Below are 22,704 nucleotides of genomic sequence, written 5' to 3' on the forward strand. Positions count from 1 at the left end.
ATCAACTGGCTATTACCAAGTTCAGACCAAATATTTGAAATAATTTTACATGATATAATGGGTGAGAGTCTGAGTGTAATCTATAAAGTTACTTGTTATGGTGTTTGGGCACAGCACTTGTGACACAGGAGGTCACTTTTCAGTTGTTTCTCCTCACGTAGGAGGAATGCTGCTGGTATTTCAGGCAGAGGTAAAATTCTTCAGGTTTTCAATTACAAAACCAATCAAATCAGCTTTCTTGTGGTTTTTAGGACTTACTGGCAGCTTTACTAATTTTTTTCTACACTTGCCTCTTAATCTGTGAGTGCAACTTCAGTAGTTGGCTGTCATCTTTATAAAAATAATGGTTAGCAAGTAATGCAGTTGAAAATTTAGAGGAGTAGTCATTATATTTCTGTATAATTTTGAGAAGAATTATATCTAGAATTATTCTGATAATTTATATTATGTAAACAGAAACAGAAGTCTGTCTGCAGTATATTCCTCTTATATCCTGCAATTTTTAATCCATGCAAAGCCTGTATTAGGACTGTAGCACCCAAATGATGGCAATGAGCTCCATGTAGGTGAGTTATGGTTTATTCAGCTGCACTCAGTTTTGGGGTTTAAAACAGGGCAAGCAGATAGCAATCCATCTCCACAAAACACTGCATGATTTCTGTGTCTGTGATTCTTTAGGGAACTCCAAGCAATGGATACCCTGTGCCTTTGTCCACAAGTACCTCTTTTCCTTTCCTCATCTTTTTTCTAGGTAATTTCTTGCAGCCATGTAAATTATTGCTGTCTGCAGTGTCCTTGTATTTATCAACAAGGGGTTGCTTTTTGGTTTGGAACTCTTGACAATCAATTTTCTTTTCTACTTCCTTATATAAGAAACATCAAGTGAGCACTGCTTGTTTGGGAATTTCTCCCCTGGGGTTTTTTGCACATTCATCACAGCCCTGCCCATACTTTTGTCTCATTTTATCTTTTTGTGGAAGGTTTATCTCTGGAAACTCAAACTTGAGTGAGAGAAGTTTTAAATTTTCACTCATGCTGATTATGGCATGACCAGCTGAGGCTGCTTCACCCTATTTCCTCTCTCTGTTTACATAGTCTCTTTAATACCATGTATCTACTGGCTTTGGAAATAAAATTTTTCAGGAGCATTTGAATTCTGAACACTGGAATACTTTTTCTTTAAGTATGAAACATTTGGTTCCAGTGATTTAAAGGAAATGCAAAGTGAATTGAATACATAACTGGAAGAAGAGTGATTAAGAATTAAGAACTTTGCTTGTGTGCAGTTTACATCTATGCATTTTATAGAGGACTTAATGAGTATAATTAGAGATTTTTGTGAACTCGGGATATAATAGCATGTTTTCAAAGAAATCAAATGCACAAAAATTCATTTTTGTGAGCTTGGGATGTAATAGCATATTTTCAAAAAAATCAAATGCACCCAAAGTACCTGTTAGCATAAGAATTTTCTCATATATAGTTTGGTTAAATATTAATGCCAAGACTTTTGCCATTGCACATTTTTTGCACATAATTTTTTAGTTTGGTATTATGTGGGGGTTTTCTTTTCATAATTTAAATGTAGAAATCTGAACATCATGCTGGCTAACTAAATTGTCATGTTTTACTGAAAGTGTCTCTACAGTGTATTCTCAGGACTGTGTGCCAGCAGCTATCTGTTCAATATTTAAATAAAGGAATTGCCTTTTTGCATTGAAAAGTTTGACAAAAATGGAACTCCCCTGAGAGGTTATGTTCACTGCAGTGCACTAATTACATGTGGTCTTTAACATGTGCTGGGACAATAGCAGCATAATGTTTTCCTCTACTATTAGATTGGTAAAGGAATGTTAGAAATGCCTTTTGGACTTTGTTTTTTTAATTTAATTCCTTGTTGGCCAAAAAAAAGTAAAGCTGTGTGCTTCTATGTTTGTGTGTGCATTCAAAGAGATGCATTTAAAGACATCCTGTGTGTCACAGCAGTGGCCTTTATAATGGTTGTAGATGATGATGATGATGAAGAACTTTTCAGCTCAAGTGAGTACTTCAGTCATAGATTTGTTCTTAAACTATCAGATAATATCTCAGTTTGGAGATGCCACTCTATCAGTTAATAAAGTAAACTTACTACATCAGTACAGAAGAAATGAGTTTTCACAAAAGCTTTTATATCTCTCTATATAAATGTAAATGAATTTATTGTATCAGGCTAGTTCTGATAGCTGAGCCAGAGATGAATTCAGAGAGACAAGAATTTAAATCTACAATAGAATCCCTTTATTTTACCTTTGACTTAAAGACATGTTTTTTGTATTCTGTCTCAGAGTTACTTTCTCAGTTTCTACTCTTCAAGTGAGTCCATTTGATCTAACAGCTCCCAGAGAAGAAAACCTTTTTCTGCTCCTACCACAGTGGCCACTTGTGCCATCCAGAGCGCTCCTTTGTGGATAATTCTCAGCTTGCTTTGTTTTCCCCAGCTTGTGAACACATCTTAAATACTGAGGGAGTATTTGTACACTTTTCTGCTCAAGGATAATTCAAGCTAAGAAGCATGTGGGTACATTCAGCTTTTTTCAACTGCATCTTGAGATTTTCATAAATTTTCTGAATTAGTGATTTTTAATGGGGACAGTGACCTTTCATGCTCTTGTAATTTGAGCTATGGATTCACCACTTAAAATTATGTAGCACAAATGGAAGTGAATCAAATAGTGGATTAAACCTAATAATTTCTCTGCCCTGTAATGGTTTACAGACCTTCAATTTATTTCAAAAGAGGTCTGTCCCTCTTCAAAAACATTCTTCCTATGCTGTCAAGGATGAAAGAGGGACAGGTTGACTACTTCTTTTGGGCCTTTTTCTTTTCCTTCTCTCAGTGTTAGAGAACAGAGTAATAAAGATTTATTGTTGGTGATAGTTCTGTGATTTCATTTTGGGGCAGAAATGCACAGTTGGGCTTTTGGAGGCATCCTTGCAGAAGCTTTTGAATTGGGAATTAAATTTTAAACCAAGCAATTAAAGTTCAGGAGTTACTCCAGGTATCTGATTAATATTCAGATTGTTTTAGTAAATTGCATCAGAAGATAAAAGCTTATTTACAGCCTGTATTAAGCTAAAAATATTATAGTTAATCACAGTGACTGTCTGCTGCATTTTTATAAAATTTTCATTAAGAGGATGCATTCTGTGCATGGATGGTAGTCATTTACAAAATGTAACTCTAGAAACTCAATTAATTTGTGTTCTTTAATTTTAGATCTGAATAAAAAAGCAATCCATCTGTTTTAAATCACAATTATACATGATTAATTTCTTATTAGAATAAGAATATGTTGAATATTGAAAGACTGGAAAATAAAGAATCATATTGTTTCTTTAGTCTTAATTACTTGTGAGCTATTTTTCTCACCCAGTGATAATTTTTTTTGTCTCCTGGGATGTTTAGTTTTTCCTCTGTCAGGGATGTTGGCAAGTGCTTTGTTGTGCTGTGGAAAAAATATTCAGCTTTTAATATTTTATCAATCCCATTGGGCTGAAGGTGCTAGCAGTAACTGGTCACCAGTCCTCAGGGTCTTGTCTTCATCCTTGTCATGTGGGAACATTGTAAATTATGGATAACAGTGGATGCTACTCAGTAAATATCTACTATGTGAGAGGTATTTTTGACTGAAATTACTTTTTCACTTGAACAATTAATTAAGCTGAATTTTTTAGGTTTATGATGTGACTCTTTTATAATATGAATGTATATCTGGGTGCATTGTGAATGTCTGAGCTGCACATGAATCACAGCTTACTTTTTTTCTTTCCATATGCTAGAGAACTTTTTAATTCATCTATGACCAGAGTAACATTTCCTAGTTTTGGTTTGCAGAGTCTTATATGTTGTGTCATCCTCTTATCTTGCCCAGATGTGTCCATGCTTGAAATTTTTAGACAGCATCAATATTGACAGCGTCTTTTTTCCTGCAGGGAAATGAGATTTTACATCTCCTTTCTTTTTAGACTTGCAACTTGCTGTACTTGTGAAAATACACACAGCAATCTATGTGTTGTTTTTTCTTACCAACAGTGTGGTGTCTTTTTGGCTCTGGAGAAAGCATTTGGTGACTTGGAAAAGGAGTAGTCATGCAGCTGTCACAAAACTTCTTTTCCACTTTTGTTAGCACCAGGAGAAAGGTGTGCTCCTTGTAACACACAGGAATACTTGCTGACATTGCCTCTGCTTCGTGGATTGTCAGGGCTTGGCCCTTTCACACAGAAAAACACATTTGTATTGAAAGATTGTGTGTGTGTGGAGACAATCATAATTTCTATTGTTGTCATCTTCCAGGCCTAGAAGCCAATAGGATTCTGTTTCAACTTGAAAATTGAGCTTTTTAAATACTAAAACTTATTTCAGAGCTGTTATTAATTTTTTATTTATTGCATAGACTGTTGTGTACTATACAGTACATTACTTTATCCAAGGCTGAAATCTCCCACTTGAAGTCCTGCTGAATGATGCTTCAATGTATGGATGGCTGTACAATGTGGCCCAAGGAATTTTGAAGTATTGAAGTTATGTGCTGTGAATATTTCTTACATTTATTTACTACTGGCAATGCTTCTTTTCCATTGCATGATATTTCAACTGCTTAGGTTTACTGAATTGTCAGAGGTCTGGGGCTTTTATTGTGCAAAGTTCAGCTTACTGAAAGGACTGCTGAAAAGTTTGCTGCTTTCTGTTCTTTAGCTGTACTGAATGCTGAGGAGTTTGAAATTCTCCTTACCATTGTGAAAGGTAGCACATAGCTTGCTTTTAGACAACATTGCTTTGTTACACTCTTGATTGATGCTCCTTCTCTGGTATAGTTGAGCTGTTTGTCTGGTTTCCTTTAAATAACACCTTCACAGATTTCCTCAACAGCAAGCTTGGAGTGCTTAATAAAAGTAAAGAAGTCACTTTTAAAATGTAAAATCAAATTTAAAAAAATTCTCTTTCTATTGTGTGATATTAAACAGAAAAAGTTACATTAAATGTGGTTTAGAAAGAGAAGGAAGAGGGGTATTTCTTGCACATCCTAACAAATAGACTTTTGTCCTTTATAGGAACAAACTTTGGCTCTGAGGAAAGAAGGGATAGGTGTTGTGTTAGATTCTGAGCTGCCTCATCTCATTGGCATTGATGATGATCTTCTCAGTACTGGTATCATCTTGTACCACCTGAAGGTAAATACACATCTGTGTTTCTGTAGCCTTTCTATGCCTTGTGACTCTTGTCAGTAGAAAAATTACAGTATTGATTTGCTATCCATAGATAGTGCTCATTACATTACTGTGATAAGAAAAGCTCTTCATGCTTGTCTGCTGTAGTAAGAAAAGCTCTTAAGAGGTTGGAAATGATGAAATTAAAATATCTCTTCAGGTTTATCCTGAGAGTCAACTGGTTAATCAGCTATAGGTGTTTCATATTTTTATCTGTATTGGTTTATTTTTTTATATGTATTGGTTTGTTATTAATGTTATAAAGCTTGACCTTAAAATCTAAATCTGTATTGTCTCAAAACTATAAAGGTGGTTCTGCATCAGACAGTTGAAACTTGAATTTGCTTATAATATTATAAAATAAAGACTGTGAAAGCATTTTGAAAATGCTGCATGATTCCTTTTTTTCATGTATGTTTAAATATATATTTCATTCAGGTTACCCTGAGAAAGTGGAAGGATAAATTATATTCTTGTGGGGGAGATAAGGAGATTCCAACTGGAAATAATGTGTATTTCTCTCTTAATTAGGAGGGCCAAACATATGTTGGCCGAGAAGATGCTATAACAGAACAGGACATTGGTATGGAATTTGGCATTTTTATATTCTTTCTTCTTCCAGTATCCTAATATGTAGACTTAGCTTTGTATGTTTTTTTCCCCTTTTCAGTTAGTTGTTCTGTGGTTGAAATATTTTAATTTTTAGAAACTCTGAAAGCTGAATTGCATGGGATTTGCTTCAAAGACCATGACTTCTAGCATAGCTTGTGGGCTTTCAGTATGTTCATGTACTTGCTACTAATTGATTTCTCACTTCTCTTGAAATAGCATCCTGTAATAATAGTGTCCTTTTTCATCTAGCACCTGTCTCAATTACTGCAAAATCATTCTCTTAACCTTTGTATAATGACAGCATTGTTAGACTATTATATGTAAGATAGTCTTGGGACTTCAGATTTGAGTTTAAAAAAAATTCTGAAAATTGGTAAAAATCTACTGGTTTTCCTATTGATTTCTTATCAATGCAACTAACTGCCAGATCTGGACTGTCCTATCATATAGGCTTTACATAAGTTCCTGGAAGGCAGTTTCATTAAATAAACTGTGTCCTTTAATTCTTGGGTGAGAATCTGAGAGTCAGATAACTTAGTTTGGTAAATTTTCATGGGTCAAAAGTTGTCTGGATTTAAATTACTCTAATAATTTCCATGAAACTACCAAACTTGTGATGCCTTGTGGTATTAAGCAATATACATAATCACACATTATTTGAAGGAAAATGGAAAGTAGCATAACTGATTGATAAAAGCCCTGAATGTCATCAGATTTAAGAACTTTATTTCAGTCATCCTTTTGTCTACAATGGCATCTTATATCCTGTCTTTTCAGATTTAAGCCTAGTTTTCATTATTTCCTTGTGAAACTGGTCCAAGAATCTCTTTCTACAAATATGTGAATTGTACTTCTCTGGTTTTTATTGGAAAGAAATGAGCATTTGCTAATCAGATGTCAAAGCACAGGAATAAAGACCATTACACCAAAAAATAAAAAAAAGGAAAACCAACCCAGCACACTTCTTTCCACTAGAATAAAACAATAAATATTTAAGGCATGCAGGATGTGATAAAGGAAGGAGGAAAACATTGTCCAGAATAAAGATATATTCTCTGATATGTAGTGCAATGTGTTCTTAATAAAATATTATTAGCATGTTAATCTTACTAGTTGTGAGGAGTCCAATTATGTTATCTTATTTCTTTGTGTTTAGTTCTTCATGGCCTTGATCTGGAAAGTGAGCATTGCATCTTTGAAAATCTCAATGGAACTGTGAACCTCATCCCACTGAATGGAGCACAGTGTTCTGTGAATGGCATTCAGGTTACAGAACCCACACACCTCAACCAAGGTACTACCTAGCATAATGTCATTTTTCAGGCAACCTCTTCTCTTCTTCCTGGCAGCAACACTGAAAAAAATCTGCACGTGTATAAATGGATTAGTGTTTAATTAGATTTAATTTCATGTCTTCACAACTACAATCCAAAACCACCAGGAAAACCCCATGGTGTTTTTGTTGTCAAAGAATTGCCATGTGGTGAAAAGAGAATTAATTTTTAATTTCGACCACTGTTATGTTAAGAAAAATAATATAGATATCTACAGGACTAAAAGAATGTCAGAGACACCCCTGCCCCTCACCCCAAGCTTCAGGTTGGTCCTACTTAGTACTACTGCCAAATTCTCTTGAGAATTGAGGAGATGGAGCTTGACTGTCTGTTTGCTGCAGCTATAGGAAATGACAAAAAGGGGGAGGCTAACCCTTAGGAGGTTTAGAGAACTACAATTTTAATGTAAAATCTCTAAAATCTGGAAATTAAAAAGCAGCCAGGACAGCTGGGAACAAAGATACATTGTGTTGGCCTGGAAAGGACTGACTGACAGGTGAGCTGGTGAGTGCTGCAGGAGAGCTGCTCCATGTTTTATGTTCCAGGAGCACCCAGAATATCTTCCCATTTAGCAAGGAACTGAAAAATACCTGTTTAGGAGTGAGGCTGTGACACAGCTCAGGTGCTGAAAAACAATCTCACATTACTTCCCTGAAAAGAAGATTTCAGTGTAAGCTTAGGCTAACAAAAGTAGAACTCAGTGTTAAACAAGGGGAGTCTTGCATCCTTTCTGAACTCTAACTCTAAATACTTCTGTAAAGGCTGCTTGCAGAAAGCAAGGTGGAAAGAGATAACATTGACTCATTTTTTTTTTTAGTGCCTATTTCTTCATGCAAAATGAGAGGCATATGTGCTTGTTTCTATTACAGGGGAAAAAGAAAAGCCCAGCCCTCTTGGTCTTAGGTTTGAGTAAATCTAAGCATAAATTCCTAACAGAAATATTGACATTAATAGGAAATAACACTGTAAACAATAAAAATTGAGTTGTGATGAATCATCTTTTCTATATCCTGCAGCATTTTACAGGCAGAATGTTCAGTGTGCCTCAGAAAAAAGTAGGAGTTTGGATGGTATTTCCCTCTTTCAGATGCATATTACAACTTGATTTTTGTACTGCTAAAAGTGGAAACATGACTTGTGGTATTTTCAGGGTCCCCAGTCGTGGGGAGGAAAGATGAATCTGACTCCATGTTCTCAGAATATAATATATTATATTATATTGCATTGTATTGTATTATGCTATACTAAAACTATACTAAAGAATAGAGAAAGGATACAGACAGAAGGCTTAACAAGATACTAATGAAAAACTCATTTCTTCCATAGTCCTGACACAGCTGGACCATGATTGGTCATTAAGTAAAAACAATTCACATGAAACCAATCAAACAATAACCAGATGGTAAACAATGTCCAAGCCACTTTCCAAAGCAGCAAAACACAGGAGAAGCAAATCAGATAATTATTGTTTGCATTTTTCTCTGAGGCTTCTCAGCTTCCCAGAAGAAGAAATCCTGGTGAAGGGATTTTTCAGAAAATATGATGGTGACAATGACTTTTTTCCCTCATAAATTTCTTTAGGCAAAAATTTGCCACTCAAAGGGGAAAGGGTTGCTAGGGTTGCTAAGTTGTAAAAAGCAGCTGCCTAAGCTGACCTTTTGTGTGTGTAAGGAGACTGAGTCTGAGAGGAAGGTGACATTAGGTGTGCAAAACTAATGATAACACTAGTTTAAGGACTTGTGTGGAATCTATTTATCTCAGCTGGGTTAGCATTTAGTCTCACAGCATGAAGTGCCAGGGTCCTTAAATACCTGCTTTGAGGTAACACTGATTAAGTGCTGATATATTTAAATGTTTCCGTTCATCATTAATAGCTGTTCATTTGAAAATGTGGGAAATTTTTAGACCATCATGGAACTCAAAAATAATAAGAGTCATGGTAATTAATTGCCATGTCCTTCTATGGATTTCTTCTATCATTTGCAAATTCTTGCTAATGTGGTGTTTTTGTTAAGGTAATTGAGTTGACATTCACAATTAGTTTGTCATTTACCTTAAATATATCCTCACCTTAGAACACATTTCCAGGGGTTTGGGCCAAACTGTCAACACTTCTGTACTTAAAAGAGAAATCTAGGAGTTGTTCAAATGACCCATCATTTAGGACTGACTCTCATGTGCTTCTTATTAAGTATCTCTCTTCTGTCTTCCTTGAAATTTATGAAGTTAGGGACACATATCTGTAACTATTAATGCTGAAAATTTAATTAATTTATTTACGTTGCTTCCACCTAGTGAAGTGGTCGCAAATGTTTGCAATTAATTATTTTTATCCTCACTTGAAAGCAACTGAAGGAATTTCATACAGATTTATGAAAGGTAATTATTTTTGAGATTTGACTGAGGTAAACCGCAAATGTAATCCAAAATTGAGGTGTTGTGTAGAAAGCAAGAAGTGATTGTAGTCCTTTTTGCCATGTATTTGCTAAGACTGGATCACCTATTTTGAGTTGATGTTCTTAATTAAGCTGATTTTAAGAGAAGCATTCCTTCTGCATTCCTGTGACTGTAATGGAGTCCTTTTTAAAATTGCTCTGTACTGACTGACAGATAAATGCTTGATTCACCTGAGGTGGTGAACTTGGGAGACTTCCATGTTTTGACATTACTGACAATATACTTCTTAGTAGGGAAGAAGTATTAATTAATCTTGGTACCATTGTCTTTAAAATATAAGAATTACTCAGAATCTCTTTATTTGTTACTATACCTTAACTGATTAAATACAATAATAGATGTGCATTGAGCAATATGAGTTATTCAAGGTTCTTCCATCAGAAAATAGCTGGTGGGTATTAAAGTCTAATAATCCTGTATTGAATAACAAACAGTAAACTTCAGTGTTCCACTTGGAGAAGAAAAATGTGAGAGTGCAAATAATGGAAATCTGGAGCTTTTAGTGTAGCTGGATTCAAACCTGACCAGTGATCAGTAGCAGATGGACAAGTTTGTTCTTGCTCACATTTATGGATGTTCCTGTTAAATCTGCATCAGCTGGTGGCTTCCAAAGTAGTAGTGTTAAAGAGCATATAGATTGGGGCTATCAAATTGGGGCAGCTGCTTCCTCTCCCTGTGTTTATTCTTTACCTGAGCCCCATGAACATGACTGACCTTGAGTCAGTCACATTCATGCAGTGTGTGAACATGTGTGGGTTTCATTTTTGTTGAAGTAGGAAGAGGAAAGAATACCCTGTATGCATCAGTTAAGGTAGCTGGGACTCTGCATGGTAAAACACTTGCCAAAATGCATTTTCATTTAGTTCTTGCTTAATGGAAGTCTTTGCTTACACATTGCATGTCTGAAAAATTACAAGGTACTTTCAGTTGCAGAATGTTGTGAGTCAGTGGTGTGTGGTTTTTCCATCAGGTGCTGTTATATTACTTGGAAGAACCAACATGTTTCGCTTTAACCACCCTAAAGAAGCTGCTAAGCTAAGAGAGAAAAGAAAGGTGAGATTAAATCAGTGTTTGGTAAATTTAAACCTTTTCACAATTTTGTTTCTAGCATAAATATGTCTTATATGTCTTGATTGTTGTAGGATGCCTTCTTTCATTTGCTTCATGTACTTTAGTTGATATTTCATCAAAGTAAGAGTTTGTAAGCATGTCTAATACTTTTATTTTATGGTCTGTTGTTAGAGTGGACTGCTATCTTCCTTCAGCTTGTCTATGACTGATCTTTCTAAATCTTGTGAGAATTTGTCAGCAGTTATGCTTTATAATCCAGGGTGAGTATATTCTAAAACACAGTTGCTATAATTCCAGTTATTCTTCACTTTAGCTGTTTGAAATGTTCCAGAAGCATTATGACTAAAGCAGTTCAGCAAAATAATGACATGGCAAATGTTATATCTGTTTTTTCTTCAGAATTATGAGTTAACTATTTTTCCTGAGAAAAACGCATTTTGAACTGAAAATTAAGATTTCTTGAGTTCATATAATACCAATACAAGCATAAAAAGGCTGAGCAATGAATGTCTTGTATTCTCTGCCATTGCATCTGAGTAAGTGGCCAAATTAAAATATGGAAAAAAGTTTTATTATGCAGTTACAATGACATAGAATGCTTATGGTAGAGGAGCTGTTTTTAGTGATTTTTTTCACTGATCCTAAAGTGACTTAGAGAGAACTGGTGGTGTTTTGTTCTAATTTTTTTTTCCATAGCTAGGGCCTGTGTTTTGAGTATGAGATGAGGCAATTTATCCACCTATGTGCTTTTGAAAAATTGACTGTAAATTGAATTATATCCTTGGATAGTGCAGCTGTATTCCCAACTTTTACTTGGGAATCTCTCTTTATCCTTTAGGAAGATTGGACAGGTAATAATAACTTGTAGTTAAAGAATGTCTGGAATTCAGGGAGTGTGTTTAGTAACACTGCTTCAAATGTGACTGTTACTCTTTTGCTACTGAGCTAGTTACAGGGATCTCAAGATTGTGAACTGGTTGCTAATAAATGACATTCTATTTTCAGATAGGGATGATAAAGAAGATAAAAACCCCATAATATAAGTATATTTTCCTATTTCTTCAGCTTTTCAAATAATTGAATCTAAAAACTTTCAGTGACAGTTGCTAGTATGATGTTTTTGGTGAGTTGGGGTCCTGGCTGTTGTTACCTCTGGTTATTGTTGAGCTGTCTTGGGCTTTTCCCTGCCTGATGATGTTATTCTGCTATAATATTGTTATGAATACTTGTATTATCCTGGATACTACTGACCTTAACTCTGCAGTCAGCATAGAGTAGGGCAGATTGTTTCAGCATTGCCTCACTAGTCTCTCAGATTTACAGCAAAACATAATGGTATGGACCAGTTGAAGGTGAGCTTAAAAATGATTTCCCAACCAAAGCAGTCTTCCTGTCTTCAGATAATGCCAAATTCATGCCTTACAGAGAGGATTTTTCCTTTTATATAAAAAAAAAACCCCACCAGAAACAGAGCTCTACAGATCAGTAGAAGATAACACCTTCTGTAATTGATACATCTTTATGGACAGCAGTTAGGCAACAGGAGCTTTTCAGCTTAGGCTGGGGTACTTGACAATTTTCAATTTGTTTATGTTGATGCTAATGCTGTTTTTTTAACATCTCCTTTTCAAACAGCAGAGGAATTTTTCTGATTGTGCGGTGAAGTTGTCACAAAAAGATAATTGTTCAGAAGGTGTTATTTTCAGGGTAATGGGGCTGGGATAAATGCAAATTAAATATGTTTTGAATAAAGCAGACTCCAAACTCTCTACTTCCAGATAAGAATATTGCCAAGCAAGTGCTGTGCTGGTTATTCTTCTTAGTGGTGACTGTGTTCAGTCAGGATGAAGCATTAAATGAGATTATCAAAGGCAGGGTAATTGTACCTGGGAAGTGGGGTAGAGCATCTTGCATTCTGGAAAAGTGCAGAATGGAAAAGATTATCCTGCATTAAATCTACTTTGTTGGGGATTGTTTATTTGTTTATTTTATCAGGAACAATGCTTCCCACAACAGATTGGAGTATCATTTTCTCTCAACATGACATTGTACTGCTGACCACCAGTGCAGGCCAAGATTCAGTAGCTGGCCCTTTGGGTTTTTTCTGTGCAGTTTTTGTGGCTGACTAGCATTCTGTCTGTTGTTAATTTAGCCTTTCCTTCCAGTGTCAGTATTAATAACCTAAAGGGGTAGCTAAATTTGCAACTTTTGTAGGTTGCAATAAAGATTCTGGTGGAATCAATGCCAGAAGAGCCTGTGGGGTATTACCTTCAGTTGTGAGATCAACATGGTGGATCTTGCTTCCTGTGAAAGCCAGCATTGTCCTTAACAGTGTTTTCAGATGGGTGATTTGTTCTTGTTTATGCCTTTTTGTTTGGCTGTTGATTTCCCATATGTGGGAAACTATCTTGTTGCATAAAATTTTGGCTTAATGTGCAGAATTCTTTTTTCTACTTCTTCTCAGTCTTTGTTTTTAATCTAGTGTCATGGAACACTGCTTCAGATAATGAGCTTTGGATAAAATAGAATTTTGCATGTAGATTTATGTAGAAGATTTCATTTGTGAACTTTTTGTTATCTACATGATACTGTAACTGTAAAACTACTGATGAGAAACCTTGGTCTTGTCATGGGTTTATTTCATGATCCAGTTACTAAAGTTCTTAGAAGTGCCTCTGCCTGAATTAAGGTGAAAATGGTGACAATAGTATGGGGTTTTTTATTTGATAGTAAATATGAGAGGGAGAGAAAGAAAGAAATAAAAAATTAGGTGGGGAGGGGGACAGAAAGGGCTTGAGAGAGACAGAATAAGGAAAATATCACCACTCCATGGATCCCAGTGATGCTCTGTTGATCCTCTCCAGCTGGTGTTCTTGGTGCTGAAGGTCCCCAAAAAAAGCATAGAATCCAGTGGGTTGACACACACTCAGGCTAGGTAGGAAAACCCAGGCACCTCCCTACTGGGGGGGAGTTTGCCATTGTCTGTGTGGCAGCATGTGCAGCCCTGTAGTGCAAGGAATGACTCTGGGGGGGCACTTTGGGGGGTTTTTGATGGATTATGGCACCCCCTCAGCTGCCAGCCATGTGAATGTCCCATGGATGTGGCCTGGGGGGTTGGGGCTTCCACAGCTGGGCCAGTTTGTATTGGGAGGGTGGGTGTTCAGTGCCTCTGACCAGAGGCTGCATCTGAAACCTCCTCCACCCCCCCTGCATGATTTTGGGGTGGGGGGAGTCTGTGTAAACCTGGCTTCTACAGGCTCTGCTCTCTCCCACCCCAAACTCAGCCAGGGAAGAATATCTCCTGCATTTGGCTTTCTTGTGGATGCATTCCTCTCCTTCAGCTTTGTTTGTTTTTTTTCCTAGGCCTGAGATGATTGAAGAATGGGTTTTCCCTTTATCTAATTTTAGTAATTTAACTTACAGTCCAGTCAGGTATCTTCAGGGAGGCTTCTTTGGTTGTAGCTTCTTTCTGCAGTTTTTGTTATAACAAGCAAAACTTTTAATCAGTGTTTGAGGCATGAACTACTTCAGCCTCTGACAGTTTAGTATAGGAGATTTGGTTTGTTTTTTTACTAATCTCATTAATTGGCATACTGAACAGCATTGTAACATCTCTGTAGTCCTGCCAGTACTTAGTCTTTCCAAACAGCTGCAGTATCAGATTGCACTTTTGTGCAATCTGATTAAGCTGCTGTAGTACTGTGCTTGTAGAGCTGACTTCATTTCTCTGCAGCTTATCTACACTGCTGTTATCACTAGATATGACACACTTTCCAGGAAAATGGTGTCTATTTAATTCAACACTGATCAGATTAAGTTCCTTTGTGGTAGATCTACAAAAGAAGAAAGAGTAGATTCTAGTCTTTAATATCTGTGTGTTTCTTTTTAATTTCAAGCTAATATGTTTTTTCTATTCACAGTAGTGCTCACATGAATAAAGGGAATAGAGGTTATGTGAAAAAGATTTTTATTAGGATAGACTAAACACAAAAACATCAGTCTTGCATGTGTGCTTCATAAAACTGACAGTGATTTGTTATAGCCCCTGTGGTTTTAGTTTTTTTCTTTTGTGATGCTGAGGGGTTTTTTTGTAGTAGCTTTTTAGAGAAGTAAGGTTACTTCAGTCAGGCCTGTCCTGCCTCTCCAAATTCTCTTTTGTCCTGAAATAACTTTGAGCCCACAATGAGTTTGAAGGAAATATTCCAGAAGTCTCAAAAGTGGTGAGTTCCTAAATATATTAAGAAAATAGGCAGCCAGCTAAGGAAGACTAAGGAATCATTCTTAGCCCTGCAGAGGAGAGGTTGCACCTTAGAGAATGGAGATACTGTGAATAACTTCATTGGAGCTCTGACCACCATAGGCATCTCCAGGTAGCAGACACTCTTGTCTTCACAGAGGTATTTAGTGTCTACAATGTACTGAACATGAATTTTTAAAACACCTCAGTGTTGTATTTGGAGGCTGTTGACTGGAGTGGTAATGATCCATACTTTTCTTTGGGGAAGAACCATTTTCACTGAAAAAAGAACCAGATTTGCACAATTCACTCCTTTTTCATGAACAACTTTTTGGGCACCTCCAGCTTCATTTCAGTCTAAGGTAAAACTGATTGTCATAATGCCATGGTTGAAGGTTTTAGGGACAATTCCTCAAAGAGAAGATCACAGAATTTATAATCACTGCTCTGTTTGTATACCAGACTGATTGCTGTGCTGGTTGATTTCCTTTGTACTAGATCTCAGTCAAAAGTTAGTTACCATTTTTATGTTTATAAAAAATATATCTGCCAAATTATATGTTTTATAGGACAGTCAAAACACCAAAAGGTTTTGCTCTGGGTTTTGCATGTTATGTTAGCTGATCTAACATTTTCCTTCATTGTGGCTTAACCAAGCAGGGGAATACAGTCAAATTGTTCTTTGCCAACTGTCTAAGCAAAGATGCTCTACATCTAATAGTGCCCAAAGGAAACCTGCATTTCCACAAGCCAGAGCTATATTCCCCAGGGTCTGTATTATTTTGGACTGAAATAATTATGGCATTTTATCAGCCAAGCCCTAGGTAAGAAGTGATAGCTAAAAGCTCTGAATTTCAGATAGCAGATCACAGCCAAAGGGAGAAATTTTGTGGTATAGCTTTAATAAAAAAAAGGGGGGAAGGAAAACCCAAAGCACATGTTAACCACTGGATTAAGTTTTTGCTTCCTGAAAGCCCCCAAGATTGCTGCTTGTTCCCTTTCAGCACTCTGTGCATTTTGCATCCACTTTGTGGATTTGTGCAGCATTGCTGCTGCAGCAGTTGTGATCAAATTAAAAACCCTGGGTTATCACCATCTATCCTTGTGCTGTAAAGTTCAAATGTGATGGGACTCTTGGTGAGGCAGTTACATGAAAGCTTGAATGCCTGGATCTGGGTCTAAAAATCTACATTGGCTAATCACTTAAGGATTGTAGAAAACATTTTGTTAAAATGAATTTGTGAGAAATAGGGGAAAATGAAATACAGGATTTGTAAAGGTAGTCATTCTTCCCTATTGCAGCCATTAGAAAGATGCTTCTTGAATGTGCATGAACCACAGTTTTTTTACAATAGCTTTATAAATGGTAGATTATTAGTGTACTATTTGCATATTTCCAAGGGCAGTTTCTTTTTGTTGTATGCATTTCTATGACTTTAAAAAGAAACATTAAAAATTCCTTAGTTTTAGAAGCCTGTCTGTGTAGTTGTGGTGACAATGTCTTAAACTGCAGTTTATAAAAAACTTGAAGTTAACTTATGGGGCAGTCTTGCATTTTTTCAGTATTTATGGACTGCTTCACTAACTTGCATGTCCTTATGCTGTGACAAGCCTGAAATAACTGAATGTGGGTATATTTGGTTGAGTAATTTAATCCATAAGTTCTTTCTGCTTTTTTAGTATTTGTTATTAAAAATTTCCTTAAATGACAGATAAATCTTTCAAATGAAATTAAGAAAAATACTTGTGTACAGCTGTAATAAAAGCTGATATTTAAAAAAATTACATAAACTGCTCTCCCATGCTTATTCAGAACCTTGTCAAACTAAATGCATTAAAATCTCAATGTGTTTTAAATGAATGGGTTTGAATTGTGTTCTCTGCTTGAATATGCTGTTTGGGATTTTTCAACCCCCACTGATTACATCCTAGGAATGGTTGGGATTTTTTTCTTTTGCTTGGAAGGAAGTGGCAGAATTATTAGCACACACTGCTGTAGTTTTGCAGCCCTTTCCCTTCTCAGAAGTGGATAAGTTAATAAACCATAGGATGAAGAGAATTACTTTAGCTGTCATTGGCATTTGAAAAATGTTTAGAAAGAATAATTACTTGAATTCCTCTTCTGAGATGTAATATGATGAATGTTCTATGAATCTAACCAATTTAACCTCCAATAAAACAAAGAGCTGTTGATTTTAAAGTATTCTATCCTGCTAATATGTTTTTTCTATCAATTCCTTTCTCAATTGATCCCTCTGTTTCCCCCTGCCTCCCATGGCAGTCTTTTCCCTGTAAAAGGACCAATCTGTCTAAGGTAGAGAAATTACATTTCTGTGTATTGATTGCCTTGTCTGCATGTAGTTAACTCACAGAGGCTATGCTAATCATCTATATGTCTTGCTTCACTTTACTTTTTGAATACTTTTTCCCCAGAAATTAATTTTTTTCTATTTATACTCGTGTCAGCATGTTACCTAATTTGTAACCTTAATGAAGGAATATTTTCTGTTCTTGTAAGAAGTAGTCTTACAAAACTTCATTTGTATCATTATTATCTAAATAGAAAGAAAATTGCATCATGTCTTCCTATTTTTGTGATATTCAGAAAACAACCGTTTTGCTGTATTCTTTATTTTTTTTTTAATCAGGCTAGAATTTGAGAGACAGCAACGAGAGGAGCTTGAAAAATTAGAAAGTAAAAGGTAACGTTGTTCTCTGTGGTGTTTATGTGTGTGTGTGTATATACAAGTTAGAAACTCCTTTGCATCATGAATTTGGAATCACAGTGTTATTCAGCAAGTAACAATCGTGAGTAGCTAAATTGGAGCTAACTGATATTTAGCAAAGGAACAGTGGGTAGATTGTACAGATACATTATATTGCCCTTTATTTTCATGGTTTTTCTTTAAAAGATGGCAAATTACCTTCTTAATTAATATCTCTTTTTTATGGTTTATTTGTCTTTGGATTGAAATGTGATAGGAGAAACTCATGTGTTACATTTTGCTTTTCTCATATCTAACTGTGGTGTGGAATGGGCATACTAATCATGCTTTTCAGAACATTATGTGGAAGTTGGTTTGAAATTCAAAAGAAAGCATTGTTATAAGCTGGCAAACTGAGTTGATTGTTTTGGCTCATCATACCTGCTGAGACTGTGGAAGTGATAGCTGTGCCTTGTTACAGATCTCAGCACTGATTAGATTCAAAAGCTGAAAACCTTTCAGCCTTCTCAGCTTTAGATGGTGTGCTCCATTTTGATAGAGCTCTTTATGCAGTTGGACTAAGTGAAGTAAACTCAGAAAAATCCTGAAGCACTGACAGATACTATTCAGCAACTAATGGAACACAGGATCACTGATACTTATTGCTTTTTGTTATGTTGGTGGAATTTGAATTCAGATTGTGCAGAAATAGATTTGCTTGTACTTTAATTCTTCTGACTTCTGGCAAAATAACCAGTTGACTTGCAGGTTGTCTCTGCTTGTATTATGGGGATAATGGTAACCCTCAAGTAAGAGAGATTCTGTTTATCAGTAATTCAGTTTGAATTACCTAAAGTGAAAACATTGCTTTAATTCATCTGTTGGCTTAAATTTGGTGAGGCAAATTGCTAATCAAGTCCTTCCATACAAGTTTTTGTGCATGAGAATATATGTATGTAAAAAAAAAAACCAACATATTTACTCTGCACTGTGTGCATGGATATGTTCTATTAATATTTTTATTTGATTTTACAGAACTAATGCAGTCTAATTTTTTTAATAAGTGCTATATAGCATGTCTTCATATAACTTTATATATCCACAGCTTTTTATACTGATACAGACTATATGAATCTCTTTTTGATTTGTCTCATGCACTGTCATTTCCAAGCAATGAAGGATCTTAACCTGTAGCAAAATAAAACTATTGAAAAAATAAATGGCTATATATAGTAAAAAAATCTTAGTTTAAACCTTTTTAACTTCCTGCAAATGTTTTACTGTAGGAAACAAATAGAAGAGATGGAAGAAAAACAGAAATCTGACAAAGCAGAACTTGTAAGAATGCAGCAAGAAGTGGAGTCACAGCGCAAAGAGACAGAAATAGTTCAGCTGCAAATCCGAAAACAGGAGGAGAGTCTGAAACGAAGAAGTGTTCACATTGAAAGCAGGTTAAAGGATTTGCTGGCTGAAAAAGAAAAATTTGAAGAGGAGAGATTGAGAGAACAACAGGAGATAGAGCTTCAAAGGAAAAAGCAGCAGGAAGAAATTTTTGCCCGGGTCAAAGAGGAGTTGCAGCGACTCCATGAACTTAATCATAATGAAAAAGTAGAGAAAATGCAGATTTTTCGTGAACTAGAAAAACTGAAAAAGGAAAAAGATGAGCAGTATCTTAAGCTGGAATCAGAAAAAAAGAGACTTGAAGAACAGGAAAGAGAACAGGTGATGCTGGTGGCTCACCTGGAGGAACAGCTTCGAGAGAAGCAGGTCATGATAGAGCTCCTGAAGAGAGGGGATGTGCAAAGACTAGAAGAAGAGAGAAGAAATCTTGAAGAGATCAGAGAATCTCTTTTGAGAGTCAAGGAAGCCCGATCTGAAGGTGATGAAAACCATGAAGAATTAGAAAAAGCACAGCATGATTTCATAGAGTTTAAAAGGAAACAGCTGGAACAGCTGGCTATTTTGGAAAAAGATTTAATTCAACAAATGGATCACCTAGAAAAAGAAATAGCAGATGAAAAAAGAGATCTGGAGCACTTAAAATTTGCACATGAAGAACCTTTAAATCTCAAGAGAGATGATGAAAACTTTATGGATGCCATACTCAAGGCTGAAGAAGTTGACAAGATAAAGCCAGTGGAATACAGGCTCCAATCTAAAATACGCCAGCTTGAGTACCTGAAGAGTAATCATTTGCCAGCTCTGCTGGAGGAAAAACAAAGAGCTTCTGAAGTCCTTGACAGGGGCTTGTTAGGGTTAGATAATACTCTCTATCAAATAGAGAAAGAAATAGAAGAAAAAGAAGAGCAGCTTGCCCAGTATAGGGCTAGCACAAATCAGCTGCAGCAGCTACAAGAAACCTTTGAGTTTGCTGCCAACGTAGCTCGGCAGGAAGGGAAGGTTCGGAAAAAGGAAAAAGAAATCCTTGAATCAAGGGAAAAGCAGCAGAGAGAGGCACTGGAGCAAGCTGTTGCTAAGTTAGAAAGGAGGCATTCTGCTTTGCAGCGCCGTTCCACCATAGACTTTGAAATTGAGGAGCAGAAACAGAAGCTGGCCACCTTGAACCACAGCTGTGGTGAACAGGCAGGGCTGCAGGCAAGTCTGGAAGCTGAACAGAAAGCTCTTGAGCAGGACCGAGAACGGTGAGTGCTGCAGTGCCTTCCATTTATCAGAACCTGTCCACAAAAGGGGAAGTGTGGCATTCACATTCTCTGAAAAATCCCTTTGCCCAGGATTTTTCTCCTGGGAAACAGAGAAGCCTCAGAGAAAAAGGAAAACAATTCTTATCTCATTTGCTTCTCCTGTGTTTTGCTCATGTGGATAGTGTTTGTTTCACCCACAGGTGATTGTTTCATTGGGTTCTGGTGTGAATTGTTTTGGCTCAATGGCCAATCAGTGCCAAGCTGTGTTGGGACTCTGGAAAGAGTCACAAGCTTTCATTATTATCCTTTTTAGCATTCAGTAAGAATCCATTATTTTTTCTTTAGTATAGTATTCTTTAATATAATATAGTACCATAAATAATAAATTAGCCTTCTGAGAGCATGGAGACAGATTGATCATTCCTGCCTTCATCGGGGCACCCCGCAAATACAATAGGGAATGATCTTATACCTTGGATGTTGAGAGCACAGCTTGTTCAGTGTCCCAGTACTTATGTTTCTTCATGAGTTTCAAGTAGCTTAGCCAGAACTGAAACTCTACTGCTTTTTAAAGGATTTTTGCTCACTTATTGAGTTCTGGTATGTTTGGATACTTATCCCATCCTCAGCAGGATATTATTTGCATTAGCCATCACAGTACTTAAATTGTTTTACCTATGTAGAAAGCTCAGACATCCTTATGTTCTGTCCTTACAGCAAATGCACCATCTAACAACTTTTTTCTCTAAAATTATTTCTGTATAACATTTCATTTTCTTTATTAGTAACAAGTTAGATGTTTGTTCAAGATTGGGAGACTGTTAAAGTAAACCTACCAACTGTCCCTCTCAGCTGGTGATATACTGAATCCTCCTGGTATTAAAAGTAAATGGGGCTAAATGTTTAATTTTTAATAGCTCTGGTTTCAAGGCAAAATAAAAATAAGCTATATCCATGTAAAATTTGACGTTGCTTTTTAAGCTCATTGGAAAATACACAGAGGCTTTACTACTGCCCAGTGTGGTGACAGCCCCTTTTAGGCACAGAAGCAATGTCATCAGTTATGCTCAAGATATCTTGTAGCATAACATTTAACCTAAGTATGGGAAGCTCGAAGAAAAATCAGCCAGGTAGGGAAGGATCTTTCTCTGTCGAAGAAGAGGAAGAAATATTTTGGGGTTTTTTTTTTTGACCTGAGCAAAAATTCACCAAGATTAATGTGTTCAATCCCTGCAGAAGGGAAAACATGCAGAATTGCCATTTTTAAATGTGCTACCTGATTTGCTTATACTGGAGCTTTAAAACCTGTGACTGTCAGTGAAAAAAGGAGGTGGTTTTTTTCTGAGGTAGCATTTGTCATATGTTTTTTAAATATTTCACTAATTTATCTGAATATTTTTTCATAAGCCCTTCAAACAGATGTGGAAAAACCACCTAAAAGAAGAAACTTGCTTATAGTCAGATTGAAGAGCTCTTCTGTGTTCCATTCCTTTTAAACCATTATCAGAAGAATTGCTCTATATAGGCTGTGTAGAGGTCACTTTTTCAACATTTATAGCTACATTGTCTGGCTTTTAGTTAAGCATTTTCAATACTGATTCATCATTTTGTGGAAATTGCCATTATTTTCCATAATTGTCGTGAACATAAAATCTCATTTTCTACACTAAGCATCTCACTTGACTGAAGTGAGCTATAGACAGCTGGAGGTTCTACAAAAATAGGGTTGTGTGATAAGTGAAAAAATATATTGTCAGCCAGAAAACTGAGGTTTAGAGAAGATACCAAGGAAGTAAAAAGATTTTTTTTCTATCTTTTTTTTCCCTTGTTTTTTTTTTTTTTGTTTACTTCAAAATCCTCTATCACTTGCTAAATAAAACTTTGAAGTCTTTCAGTGAATAGCCCATGGGCCTGAATAATTCAATTCAGTATGTTTTTGTGAATGTAGAGGCAAGAAAAAAGATACATGAGAATATGTTAAACATTTCAGGCTACTTACTGCTCTTGTGTTTGAGTTTACATTTCACAGTATATGATGCCGTAGTAAGCATATGAATTATATATATTTCTTATTGTTTATCTAGATCCCATTATGTGATGATGTTCTCTGGTTCAGATCAGTGTTAACTATCTGAAAACGTTTAAATGAAATAATCATTTAAAGTGCTATTCAAGTGTAAGTCCATCATAACTAGGTACAATGTTTTTGTTTGAATAATATGGAAGCTTAAAATTCTTTAACCTACAGATGTCTTGGTTTGAGATAACTCATTCCAGGGCATTCTCCTTTAAATTAACTCCTTTAAGAGTTCCAATAATCCCTTTCCACCAATAAGAAATTAATACTAATAGCAGTGTCTCGGTTTGGAAAGACAGGTGCCTGCTGAGGAAGGCAG

The 22,704-nt window shown here is 36.1% G+C and overlaps 1 protein-coding gene across 3 annotated transcripts in view; it reads left to right on the forward strand.

Annotated features, from left to right (window-relative positions):
- KIF16B (kinesin family member 16B) overlaps positions 1 to 22,704 on the forward strand; it is a 140,677-nt gene that overhangs the window by 59,770 nt on the left and 58,203 nt on the right. For 2 of the 3 annotated variants that reach the window (XM_071422186.1, XM_071422205.1), the window contains exons 13-20: positions 5,095 to 5,214; positions 5,782 to 5,833; positions 7,019 to 7,156; positions 10,624 to 10,706; positions 10,896 to 10,984; positions 17,243 to 17,275; positions 17,610 to 17,663; positions 18,953 to 20,308. In XM_071422186.1, the coding sequence (XP_071278287.1) occupies positions 5,095 to 5,214; positions 5,782 to 5,833; positions 7,019 to 7,156; positions 10,624 to 10,706; positions 10,896 to 10,984; positions 17,243 to 17,275; positions 17,610 to 17,663; positions 18,953 to 20,308 (1,925 nt within the window). The remainder of the gene's footprint in view (positions 1 to 5,094; positions 5,215 to 5,781; positions 5,834 to 7,018; positions 7,157 to 10,623; positions 10,707 to 10,895; positions 10,985 to 17,242; positions 17,276 to 17,609; positions 17,664 to 18,952; positions 20,309 to 22,704) is intronic. The other variant, XM_071422195.1, reaches the window with a different exon arrangement.

Source organism: Agelaius tricolor, unplaced genomic scaffold (assembly GCF_023055355.1).
Source record: "Agelaius tricolor isolate 1412-34295 unplaced genomic scaffold, bAgeTri1.0.p SCAF_1, whole genome shotgun sequence".
In the NCBI taxonomy this organism is placed as follows: Eukaryota; Metazoa; Chordata; class Aves; order Passeriformes; family Icteridae; genus Agelaius; species Agelaius tricolor.